Genomic DNA, 13,048 nt, shown 5'->3' with positions numbered 1-13,048 from the left:
GAAGGAGGCAATGGCAAACCACTTCTGAAAAACTTGCCAAGGAAACTGCACAGACTTGTCCAGGCAGTTGCCAGGAAGTGGGCATGATTGAATGGATAATATATACACACACACACATACTCTGTATATTGTTGGGGTTTTTTGGCAAGTTTAACTTTGATTTTTACAAGGCCAGCAAAAACTTACATCTCACACAACTTCCCCCAAAGGTTGGGCTATGGTGACAAAAAGGTTGCCCAGTGTAACAACCAATTCTGTGTGTCACTTGGTGTTCAGAAAAAGGTTCCCACACTTTGGCTGAATGGGTGATGAAAAGTTAGGATTAAACACATACTGCTGTGGAGGCCTTTACCCTAGATTAATTTAACCTGATCTGGACCCAAACAGCCATTCAGAGGACAGAGTTAAGAGGTGTTGTGGCCTCAGTGTCTTATTCCCCACCCACCCCACTGCCCCTAAATTGTGAGGCCCCAAATGAGCAGGAGTTGGAGTCAAGGAAGCAGAAGTGTTGATCCCCGTTCTACAGCCAAGGCTCACCACACTACTGTGCTTCAAAGAGTGCCTATTTAGAGCCTGGGAAAACTGGTGAGTCACCCAGGTGAAGTTTGGGTGAATTTGTCAGGCAGATTCCCTATACATTTTCAGACACCCTTGCAATCATAAGGGCTAGAAACCTGGCTTGTTTGTAAATGTACACAGTCAAGGGGCTGTGTTCCATCATAAGGCACTGTCCCATGTTTTTTTCCCCCCCTGGATTGGCAAAGGAAAGGACAGAATGATCCAGGATCCTATTTAAGAGCAGATCTCCGAAATCATGGGGCTTAGACGGGACTGGCTGCCTAATGCTTTCTTCAAAGGCAGCCTCCACTCTTGTGATTTTTTTGTTTTACAGAGCTTTTCTGACCAGATTCCCGCCAGCTTTTCCATTGCAAGGCTGTTTCCAGCTGCAAATTGCAACCGAGCGAACGTGGGAAACAGCCGCCATCTCTATGGGAAACGCCTTGTTTTAAAAAGACAGGTCAAGCCATTGTAAAGGGATTTGCGAAGCAGGCTGGGGTTGGAACCAATACCTGGCCCCAAAAACTTTGGAGACGCAGCGCTTTGGCCGGGCTGAGTCCCAGGGCCTTCGCTGGGGTTACGCCAAAATAATCCATGGGAAGTGTTTTGAATCTGCAAAGCACATATAAGTGTCAAAGCTATGATCCTCCTTGATGTGTTTTAATTCCCCAGATGAGCTCTGGAGAAGAGAGGCAAAATTATTAATTTTGGCTGTCTAGTGCCCTGAACCAACTGTCTGTTGTGATTTATTTCCATGTTTATCCAAGGAGGGGGTCCCTTCTGTCCAATTTATCACACAACTCTCCGGAGAGGTAAGCTAGAAATTGGCTTGGACTTGGACCGAAAGAGCTTTGGGGTTGATCTGCTCAGTGTTAGTCTAAAGCTTAATTGAACCTCAGACTGTTAGTCTGTTTCACCTGTTGCACTAAGCCATGGCTTGCTTCAGTGTGGTTTACTGGAAACATGGCATCAAAAACCCTGGGCCTCTGTAAAGATGGTAGCTTACCCCGGGGGGGAGGGCTTAGTTGGGCAAAAGGGAGATCGGATCCCAGGGTGGTCCTCATTTCTTTGGGCCGGTCACCCTCGACCAGTTTAGGCTTGTGGGGAGGACCAGAACGCTCCTGGCTGCCATCTAGGGGCCGTGGGAATGTTTGCAGCCCGGATCAGCTCGCTCCGGCTTCGAGCGGAGGCTCACCCAGCGGGGAGGCGGGCGGGAAGGCGCTCTGGCCTCCCCGTGAGCTGCGCGGCGGCTTCCCCGGTGCGCGGCGCGGCTGGGCGTCGCTGCAGCGCGGCGGCGCCGGAGTTGGCCGACGCTCCCTGGGACGCTGACAGCTCGGCTCCGCAGCCTCCCCCCACCCGCTCTTCCAGGCGGCCAGCCGCGCGCCGAGGCGGGCGCGTGCGCGTTGCGCAGGGCGGCCCCGGACCGGCTCGCCGCAGCGTCTGGGCGCGCGGTCGGAGATGCGCCTCCCCGGCTGCTGAGCGGCGCGCGGTCCCCCCGGCGGCCAAGATGACGGTGGAATTCGAGGAGTGCATCAAGGATTCGCCCCGATTCCGGTAAGGGAGGCGCCCCCCCCCCGCCAAACCGGAGTCAGTCCGGAGGGCGCCCGGGCGGTGCGTTTTCCCTCCTCAGCCGCCTCCGGGCTGGGCTCCCGGGGTTCGCGGCGGAGGGACGGGGGGGGGGATCGACCCGGGGGCGTTGGCAGGATTTCGCGCGGGGAGGGAGGGAGACGCAGACGCCGGAGGGCGGACGGGGCTGCGGGTTGCACGCGCACCGCACACACACGCACACACGCACACGCACAGCGCGCTCGCCTATTGTTAAGATTCACCCCGCAACTCCGCCTTCGTCCGGGGCAACGTCGCGTTGGCAGCGCGAGGGGGCAAAATAAACGGGGGGTGGGTTTAAAGCACTCCCCGTTTTATTCCCTTTGGGTTCCCTAAACCTGCAAGATCAGCAGCTGGCTGCCGGGCGGGGGGAGGAGAGGAATAGAGGAAACAGCCATTAGGACCCCCCCTTCGCTACCTTCTCGGAGCAGAGAGGAAAGGGGGAGAGGGGCTGTGCAGCCAGTTAGCGCGCTCAAATCAGGGGCTGGTTTCCCTGGGGATAACGGCTCGGCTTTTTAACGCGCCTCATGAGATCTAGTAACCTGGGTGGCGTTTTGGAGGGGGGCTGGCCTGCTGGCGAGGAAGCTTGCTGCTCGCCCGGAGATGGTTTGGCCGCCGCCTGCTTGGGCTTTGCTGGGGAAGAGGAGATGCCTGTTTGTGCGTGCGTGCGTGCGCCTGGGCGTTTGGTCCCTCGCCCGGATGGACCGTGGCGGGCCTGGGGCCGCGTATCTGCAGCCTTCCTGGCCAGCTTCCTCGCCTGGCGTGAGAACCAACAGCGAAACAGGGAAATGGGTGGCGCAGAGGCATCCCTCGAAAGCCGACCTGGAAGCTGTCCAGCGGGGAGGGGAGCAGCTTGGAGCCCAACACTGCCGGGGTTCTGGTTTTTTCCCCTCTGCCCCGAGACTTGCGGTGATTTAGCAGTGGGAAGGAAAAGGCTGCTGCAATCTCCCCCCTCCCTTGGTCACATCAAGGTCGTCCGTGGCCATGCGCCTGTGCAAGATGGGTGGAGGCTGGGAGTTGTGATACAGGGATGACCCACCGCAAAGGATCTGGGAAGGGGGGGCTGGCTGGCTGGCTGCCATCGTGATGCACATGGGCTCAATGGACAGGCCAGGATGCGCTGGCTAAGCACAGGCTGGAAGGGCAGTGTTGCGCACGGAAGGGGGAGTGGGCCCTGTTCCTAAAACAAGGAGGGGGCAGAACGCAAAGGTGTGTGTCTAACGCTTGCTGGCAGATGTTTGAGCGTGCTAATGCGCGTGTGCCTGTGAGTATCAGCGCTGTATTTCTATCTATTATTTATTAGCTATTGATCGAAGCATGACGTCTGCTCCACTTTTCAGCCTGAAACGTTCCCGGAAAGGAATTAGAAGCCTTGGGCTTGCACTTGGAAAAGACGTGGCATAAGAGGATAAAAGGAGGGGGAGGGAAAAGGAAGTCCGTGGGCCAACCTCGCTGAGAAGAGAAGGAAAGGCCGTTGGGTCATAAGAGAACTGACCAGCGCTCTGTAATTTAGTGTCCCGTCCCCCCCCCCCTCATTAGTTTCCTCTAGGAAGCTGGAAAGCTGGGAAACAATCCCCTCTGTGGCATATTGTCTCTGAGCATGTGCTGATCTGAGAACCAGCCTGGGCTCATTTGATCGGTGGAGCAAGTCTGCAGAAAACCCCTTCGCATATTTTTGCTGAAGGCTACCATATCTGGGCTGCCACTGTCCAGGTGAGTTAGATGGCACCAGAAAGCTGGTCCCCCCCCCCCCCTTGCTGGCCTCTGGTGATCAGGTTTTTGCAGTCCTGATCTGATGCAAGGTGGTAAAAGAGGAAAAGTTTTTTGCTTCAGGCCCTGCCAACTGGATCGAATTTTCTTTTATCTTGGCAGTTGCTTCCTCTGCAATCTTCCAGATTTAAGATTAAATGTTAAGCAGTCTAAAAACATTTGCTTATTCAGAGTTTATATACCTCTCTGTTCCCTTTAGTACCTTAAAAAGGTACTGGATTAGGTAAGACTTGAATGCTCTAATTCCAGTGCATTGGCTTGCCCTTGATGCTGTCCATTGCCCCCAGTTCCCCCAGTGGTGACCGGCAGAATGTTTTTCACTAGTCCATCCTCTGCTTGTGCCATGTGCCCAAAGTATATGAGTTTCTAGATCAGTATCTTAAGAGGAGAGTCGGTCTTGATTTGGTCCAGGTCTGATTGTCGCTGTCCGTGGTACTCGGGGTAACCTCCTTTGGACCCAGAATTTGGCGGTGCCCCCCTTCTTTCTCTTGCCCTTTCTCTGTGCCTGGCTTTCACAGCCACACCTTACCATGTGATAATGTTTGACTCTTACAGCATTTACTGATGTCATTGAGTCCCACTTTTTAGGTAAGGTCACATGTATTTATTTGACATACTTCAATGTGGCGTGAGTTGTTCCATCCTCTGTGGATGGGCTTGGATGCCACAGCCTAGATAATACCACTACGCTTAACTTGTAGCATTTTTCCAGCAGGGCCTCTGAAAGGTGGCAGGCAGAATTCTTTCCTAGCCTTATCTGGAGATACCCAAACCTCCAGGGACTTTTTGCAAAATGAAATACTTTAAGCTCACATTTGCAGTATGGCGAAGGTTCCTGGGGGTGTGCAAATACGCGTTTCTTCCACGAGAGAATTGCTGGTTTCTCGGCTCTCGGTGTCTCCCCGAGACAGTGGTGTATTTGAGTGGCTTGGAGCCGCTGTTCTGCTTTTTTGGTCTGGAGCTGGAGGGTGAGGAGAAGAGGGGGCAAAAATTATTGGGGGGGGGGTTGCAGAGAAAAGCTGCATTATACTCTGAGGAATTTGGGATTTCTGAAAGAGAGAGTGCGCTACTATTTGCAGAATGCAGCACATCTGGTAGAATGCAACGAAACCAACTTTACACAACACACTGAGCGTGGTGTGGGTTTTCCTTTCTGGTTATTAGACGTAGCCGTGCATTGATCCTTTTCCTTTCCCCTTAATGTTCAGTTAATTGAATATTGGGTTGGGAGACGCACTTCACACGAACCCAGCAACAATAGTGGGCGATAGGCCTGGACTGGGAAGATTGCATTCTGCCAGGATTGTAGAGGCGTGTTGGTGCGCTGATGTAAGTTACAGAAATTGCTGGGCCTGATGCAACGTTCTGAGCGCTACGCGGGTGGAATCCCTTGTTCCCAGATGGCTTTCATGGAGCAGCGGGGCTGTGCGGCTGATTGCCTAAAGCCTGTTGGCCCTTGCCTGAAGCCCACCGTATTCTCCGCTGGGGAAAGGAAGTGCTTTGGCTGGGCTTTGGGCAGCAGACCTACCCAGAAACCAGAGACGCTGTTCTACCTTGACATCTGCACGTTTCTGAACTTTGCTGTGTGGTTTGCAAAACAAAGAGTCCCACGCATTAGAGAAAAGCGTGCACCACAAAATGAAAGACGAGGAGAAATCTTTGGTATGCAAAATAAGAGGGGTGCAAGGATGTGTGTATTTGGTGTCTTTGGTATGCAAAATAAGAGGGGTGCAAGGATGTGTGTATTTGAAGAGAGGCCCACGTGTAATGTCCTTTTGAATGGAAATGGGAGGCTGCAAATATACAGAGGGTGGTGAAAGAAGGGCCCAAATTTGGGCGTGGTCTTTCCATTTGAGTTGATCTTTTTTTTTCTCTTTGTGACCCCTGGCAATTTAACCTGGCAGATCGATGACGGTGCTTCAGTTCTGCTCCACAGGGAAGAGGGAGGTGGCCTGTAAACACATCCCTGGCCTTGTGCCAGAATGGTGACCTCACGGATCAGACAGCTCTTCCTCTGTGGCCGTGACCCTTTGTGGTGGGACGTCAGCGTGGAGGGTACAGGCCTGGTGTGTTTATTTAATGCATAAAGGTGGGGCTGAGCATCTTTGGGGCAGATGTTCTCTTGCTCTCTTTAAAACCCCATGGCATAAAGTGTTGGGGCTGCTTAGTAATTGGGTGGAAGATCAACAGGAAAGCTCAAGGCTTTGGGTGGCCAGGAAGTTGAGAAGACATCCCAGCAAAAGGCAGCAGGAAACTGTTGTTGTTGTTGTTAGTTGCCTTCGAGTCGTTTATGACTCATGGCGTCCCTATGTATAACAGAACAAAACTACTTACACAATATTGTCAAGAAAAGTAGAGGGATGTGCAGCCATAAAGTCACCAAGAGTTGAGCTTGGTCCAAAAGAGACTTAATATTTATTAATGTAATTGTTGCAAGCAAGGGAAGTCCGGCCAGATTCAAAACTGAAATCGTTTTTTTTTGGTTCAAGATCTGGACATCTTTCAACACGGGATTTCAGTTTTTGGATCAGATCAGGGCAAGATGTTAGATCATTGGTTCTTAAACTTTTCAAACTATGGAAGAGTGAACGGTTGTTTCCTTTGAAAAAATGTGAAATGCCTGTGGTTGTTTCTTTTTAAAAAAAAAAAACTGGGGGAGTAACCAGAATACTGAAAGAAAACATATTTTAATAATGGTCTGGTTTTTCCTAGCTTTAACACACTGATGATAAATCTCAACAGAATGAATGAGTTTGTGTGTGGCGGGGCATTTGCAAGACGAAATGCTCCATCATACACAAACTCAAATCACTGAGTTGTGATTGGTGCAGTTCATGTATCGTTTGGCCTGTTTTGATACTGATTTAAATATATTTTAAATGCGGGTTAAACCGCTGAGCTGCTGAGCTTGCCGATCGGAAGGTCGGCGGTTCGAATCCGCGTGGCGGGGTGAGCTCCCGTTGCTAGTCCCAGCTCCTGCCAACCTAGCAGTTCGAAAACATGCCAATGTGAGTCGATTAATAGGCACCGCTTCGGTAGGCAGGTAACGGTGTTCCGTTTAGTCACACCGGCCACATGACCACAGAGGAAGTGTCTACGGACAAACGCCGGCTCTTCGGCTTTGAAACGGAGATGAGCACCGCCCCCTAGAGTCGGACACGACTGGACTTACTGTCAAGGGAAACCTTTACCTTTACTAAATGTATTGTGTTTTGGATAGGTTTAGAAACTTAAAAGTTGGCTGTTTTTGTTAGCTGTTAGCTGTCCTCTGGAAAAATAGTATCCATTTGAAAATAGAACAACATAACAATGATTGCTTCCTGTGTGCCAAGTGTCTGAGAAAAGGTTCTGGGGATGCCCAACCTCCTTTTTGAATAAAAAAACAGCCTTTCGGGTGTTGCTCACTCACTTTCTCTCAGGTTTCTGGGCATGTTATTTGCGTTCCTTTTTGCCGATCTAGAAAGAGCCGTATCTGCAATGATGGAGTCTTATTTCCCTCTGCTTTGCCCACTTTGGAAATGTATTTGCAAATTTTTTGATCCTGTCCGATTTGGGCTCAACTGGGAAAGAAGACGATTTTTTAATTAGACGAAATCAAGGTTTCTCTTTAACTTTCTTGGGTTCCTGAGTGACCCTTCGCTTCCTAATACATCACTTTGAAAATAGGCCTTATTGGAGCTTTTATTTATATTATATTATATTATATTTTATATTATTTATTTGTTTGTTTTCTATCCCGCCTTAATTATTATTTTTATAAATAACTCAAGGCGGCAAACATACCTGATACTCCTTCCTCCTCCTATTTTCCTCAGAAAAACAACCCTGTGAGGTGAGCTGGGCTGAGAGAGAGGGACTGGCCCAAGGTCACCCCGCCGGCTTTCATGCCTAAGGCAGGACTAGAACTCACCGTCTCCTGGTTTCTAGCCCAGCCCCTTAACCACTAGACCAGCTTGAATGTTGCCCTTTTTTCCTCCGCTATTTATTCATCTTTTTGCTGGGTTGGAAATTTTGATTTGCGGATCTGACGCCATCTGACTGATTTGGGCTCGGAAAGGAGGGGGGATGGTTTCTTGCTGCAGAAAATCACAGGTTTTGGGGGGAAGTTTCTTTGCATCTTTTTTTAATGTTTGTTTTCTTTTCAAAATCAGGCCACACTTGAGTCAAACTGGATCTTGGTTGGATGGTTTTATCCAGAGCTATTTTCTCATGGCCAAACAGGCCATCTTCCATGATCATAGTCCCCACTGAGGGTCCTACCTCCTGCTTCTTCTCAAAAGTCCTGCTTTGGTTAGTCTTTAAGTGACTTGAGACTGTTTCTCCCCCTCAGAAGTTCAAGACTCAGGAAAAACGCCCATTGACAAATGAGGCCACTTATCATAGGCTTTTGGATGAAAGGGTGGGAGGGTGGGCCAAAGATGATGAATATCAGAGTGGGTCCCCAACGTGATGCCCTCCAGACAGGAAGGTTCGCCCAGTCCCCATTGTCATTGACCGCGGCTGGGATTTGTGGGAGGTAGAGCGTCCGATTGCTCTGCAAAGTATCTGGCTGGGGAAGGCCGGTGGGTCAAAGATAAACAAGTCAAAGTCCAGTAATGGCACATTTACAATTCAAGGCTTCCGTGCAGCATTTGAGTCTCGTTTCTCTGCAAATTGGTTTTTAAAATTTGTATTGAAATGCAAACAGCCGCTGACTTGGCTAGCAAAGGGAAGGAGGCCCAAATCCTATAAGGATGGGGCATATGATCAATATGCCATGAGTGTAAAGTAAGTTGAACATCTGTGGGGTTGGTTTGTTGGTGAATGTGGTTGCATGGCTACCTGGAGTGGAGACCTAGGTAACAACAGAGGAGTGAATGAGCATCTCTGAGGATTTGTCCCTGGGGATGATGGGGGTTGTAGTCCAGCCCATCTGGGGGAACTAGGCTGGGAGAAGCTGACTTGAAATGTTATTTTTTGGGAGGGGCATAAAATTTAATTCTGAGGGTTAATCCCAAGAAAAAAGAAAGAAGGAGAAGAACTGACATAGATCAACGTTGATCCTACCCAAGTTCTCGGCCTCGTCAGTGCAACGTGGACCTTGTAGAGGCAAGTCTGATTTCAGGAAAACAGACCTAATTACCTTGAAAGACCTGTTTGGAGTGCATTTTTTTTCCCTTCCTCATTCTGGTTCCGCTTGGTGCATTCACCCAATCGGCACTCGGGCAATCATTGTGTCGCCTGGCTAAGGAGTCCTGGCCCTGACGTCAGCCGCTGGGTGGCTTGGCTAACTCGCTGTCACCCATGACTGACTCCCCATCGCACTAAGCCACAGTTTGCTTAACTGTGGTTTGTTAAGAAGCCCACAGTGCGCCAGTCAACTGCCTCCTGCAACCTATTTAAAAAAGACACCCGGCATGTTATGTTTTGCGACTGGGATGCGCTGGGAATGACTTAGCAATTTCAGTTTTTCCAAGTACGTGTTTCCCGGGATGGCTTATGCGTCCGCCTTTAAAACAAGGAGGAAAAAAGTTGTAACTTCAAATAAAATTGAATCCCTCCCTCTCTTACAGGATTAGCTTGAAGGTGTCTTGTGAAAATCCTGGCTTCCAGAGTTATATTTTGCAGCAAATGCCCAACAAGGTCTTGTCTGGAACTATAGCTAGTTACGGGTTTTGTTGTGTTGTTTGTGTGGGCTGTTGTTTTGTTTGGGTCCCCTTTCTATAATTTGCTTCTTTCTACAAGGGTTTAATTTCCTTGACAAAGTGGTTTTTCCTACGGTATCTGCTGACCCATCTTGAATTTACCTTTAAAAAAAACTCTCTTAGTTTACTCTATATTATCTTGGTTGAGATGGACAACTTAGTGTCTTTCTTTGACTTTCACAGGGCATGCTGGGGCTTATGTAACTGTGGTCTAAGACAAGGCAGAGGGTAAAAGATTCCTGTCGCATGGCCTGAAAGCATTCCAGCTAGGAGTGAAGCTGAAATTCAGTACCTGGGTGTCCTCGGGATGAGGGGGGGGGGCGGCTTAGAAATCAATTCTTTCTCCCCAGCAAACCGTGGTAGATGCATGTAAGATTCAGTAACTTCATCTGCAAAGATCGCTAACAGCAACCTTAGGAGTAGAGTTCTCAGTGGCTTTTTAATTTTCAGTTGTGGAGCCAGGAAGCTGGGGACCCTCGATTTCCCAGGCTCCCCAGAATGATGGGTTTAAAGCCACGAAACTCATACCTTGTTAAGTCTGTGGGAGGGGGTGCTACTCCAGTCCTGGCATGAGAAGAGGGCAGTGAACTGGGCCCCTCCGATTGGCTTGCGTGCCTAAACCTCCCTTGCCACGCAGAAAGGAGCTGTGGCCGGCGGGCCCCAGGAGCCCCCTTCTATCGTGCTCGCTCTGTGGAAGTTCAGCCTCGTTGCTGGTGTTTCCCAGAAGCATTGTGATAATCCAGAGAGAACCCACATGCATCAGATGGCCCTTCTACCCAGGGTGGCCAAGAATAGCTGCCTCTGAGAAAAGGGGACAGGCTGGGGGCTTCTGTTTAGGGGTGCAGTACAACAGGGATTTAGAAAACATTGAAGGCCAGGAAGAGAGAGGCCGTGGATCTGCCAAAGCGAGCTCACGGCATCAATCCCTGCTTCTTTAGCTAGGCTGGGAAGCTCTTGCTGATCTATCTAAACAATACCGTGCTAGGCAGAAGTTACCATCTTCCTCTGTTCCTCCTTAAATCAGTTCCTTATTCAGAGTCATGAGGACTAGAACCTTAACTTTAATTTTAGAGACGTTTGTAGGGAAAACGTTTCCTTAATAGCATACCCAGAGACCCCGCCTTTATCTGTGTTGCATCAAGCTTTTAAGTACTAGTCTCCACGCTGCAAAAGGTTTTTCTGGAATTTAACCGAGTTGAGCCAGGCTCAAAAGCTAATCCCTTTCCCTCAAAACCGATTGGACGGATTTAATTCTTGGGAAGATAAACACAAAATGTGTGTGTGTGTGCGTGCGCGCGCAGGCACTGGCCAGATTTGTTCCCCTGCTTTGGATCCCATTTACAAGCCAGTCTGTTGAAAGAAAAGGATTCAGTGAGCGCAGAGGAACGAAGATGGGCAAACAACGGATTAAGGCGGGATGTCCAAATTCAAGGGTGGCGGGTTCAGGCGGAAACCATCGCTCAGCTGTTAAATAAGCACCCAGTTAGCCTAGTCTAAACAGATTTATGTAACTTGGGCTTGTAAGATAATGTCCCCAAAGAGACAGAAACAGTTTCTGTAAGGAAGGATGCTGCGTGAGCAGATTTGGTGCTAACAAATAACTGAAAAGCAAAACTGGGGGCGTAGGAACAAGAGGGCTGCTCACTGTACTTTGCAAATTGATTTAACCATTCAAACGGTAGAGGTGGAAGGGGTCCCAGAGGTCACCTAGCCTGACCCCTGTGACAGTAGGGCTGAGTTCGGCTTAGCTGCAGACCTCAGAAAAGAAGCTTGGTTAGTGTCGAACTTGGTCAAGTTTTCTCTGTGTGTCTGTACTGGTATTGCGCAAAGGCAGCCTAGGATTCTGGCTACTGTGTGAATGCAGAAAATGGGTTGATTCCCTGAGCAGGGTTGTTCTCCTGAAGCAGTCCATAACTACGCATCTCTGCACAGATGGATGCTCAAACCCGCCTCTCTCCAGGACAGCGATCAGATTTCTGCCCTGTTTGTCTTTAAAAATATATTTTCTAGAGATCTCCCAACAGCTGGGCTCGTACATTACTGTAGCCATCACCCATGGTTTGCAGAGCCAAGAGTGAACCGGGTACACAGTGCACATTTAGCCACGGTTTATTTTAGCCACGTTCAGTTGACTGCCTCGTGCATTCTAAGCTGTGGCTTGTTTACCAGCCTATTTTAGGGAATAATCTGCAGCCGGCTGTGTTCACACAACGAGGCTGACCAATCGATCCTGTCTGGATGTATATTGTGATGTGTGAACTAAACTGTTTGGATTGTTTTCCTTAACCAGTAGTGGCTCTTCAGGCCTACGGTGGGAGGCCTTTCCCCTGTTAAAATTTTGACTTTCGGAGTCGGATGGGGCTTTGGACGTCCCTTAGATAGATAGCCTTGGTGGGGCTGGTTGATGTCCCATCTGCAATCGCCTTTTGCTTTGGTCCCAGGCTGTTCTTTCCTCCCTTGCAAGCCGTATGTTGCTCACCCAAAGGGATGCATACAGTAAACAGGTCTCCCGTAAAGTACCCTGTTGGTTCCCGGGGCATCACCCAGTGCTCTGTATTTCAGGAGCCATCCGTGGAAACATCTCTGGCCAAAGCGGATACAGCACCTGCTTTGTTCTCCCTGGGAATCTCTTGCGCTGGCAGGAAGCGGGGGCCTTGCCCCTCCGTTTCGGCCGTATCCTGAGGGTGCATGAAATGGCCTTTTGTGAGAGGTTTGCTGGCTCCTGATCTCTGCTGTTCCGACCGGGCTGGCTGAATGCTAAGGCCACGGGGAAGCTGCGCTGACGGCTGGTGGGGATATATCAGCGGATTGGTCTGGGAAATGTTTCACCTGGGTATTGAGCGTGACAATCAGGCCAGGCGACACGGCCTTCCTGCTGGATAGAACCCCCAGGTTCAAAGGCAGTCTATCTCCGAGCATCAGTTGCTGGGGGCAAAGAGTAGGCAGGGCGGGTTTCTTAATCATCTGATCAGGGGCGCACATCAAGAGAGTCTTTTGAAATAGTGAGCCTTGGCCTGTCTTCTCAGATAGGCTCATTTCACCCTCCCGCTTCTTGTTATATGTTGCTTTGCACTCCTCTGCTCTTTTCCAAAAGACATCAACTCAAATAGGGCATGGCTGTTTTTGAAGAATGGTTGTGTGGTTGGAAATGTACGAGTGGATTGTCGTCTCCCGATCAACCTGTTCTTGTAAGGGGTTAGCAACCTGTGGCTCCCTTAGAATACAGACAGGTGCCATGCAGATGTGAAGGTGTTTGGAGCTGCCTATTTTTACTTAATTGGTCTCCTTTTGGTGACCTTTCCATTGGACTCTGACTGAGGAAACATTCCCAAATATCCTGCAAGGCTCTGGAGGGAAAAAAAGAGCCACAGCTGTAGCCTGAGGAGGGAGGGGCTGGAGTGCCCGCAGAAGGAGGCCTGCCCGGCCAGAAG

The 13,048-nt window shown here is 49.8% G+C and overlaps 1 protein-coding gene across 1 annotated transcript in view; it reads left to right on the top strand.

Annotated features, from left to right (window-relative positions):
- The first annotated feature begins 1,947 nt into the window (after window positions 1-1,947).
- The window catches only part of ACAP3 (ArfGAP with coiled-coil, ankyrin repeat and PH domains 3), a 76,944-nt gene continuing 65,843 nt past the window's right edge, over window positions 1,948-13,048 (top strand). The window contains exon 1 of the mRNA XM_063317412.1: window positions 1,948-2,112. Within this exon, the coding sequence (XP_063173482.1) occupies window positions 2,066-2,112 (47 nt within the window). The 5' untranslated portion in view covers window positions 1,948-2,065. The remainder of the gene's footprint in view (window positions 2,113-13,048) is intronic.

Source organism: Candoia aspera, chromosome 18 (genome assembly GCF_035149785.1).
Source record: "Candoia aspera isolate rCanAsp1 chromosome 18, rCanAsp1.hap2, whole genome shotgun sequence".
In the NCBI taxonomy this organism is placed as follows: domain Eukaryota; kingdom Metazoa; phylum Chordata; class Lepidosauria; order Squamata; family Boidae; genus Candoia; species Candoia aspera.
This window is presented reverse-complemented; position numbering and strand designations above follow the sequence as displayed.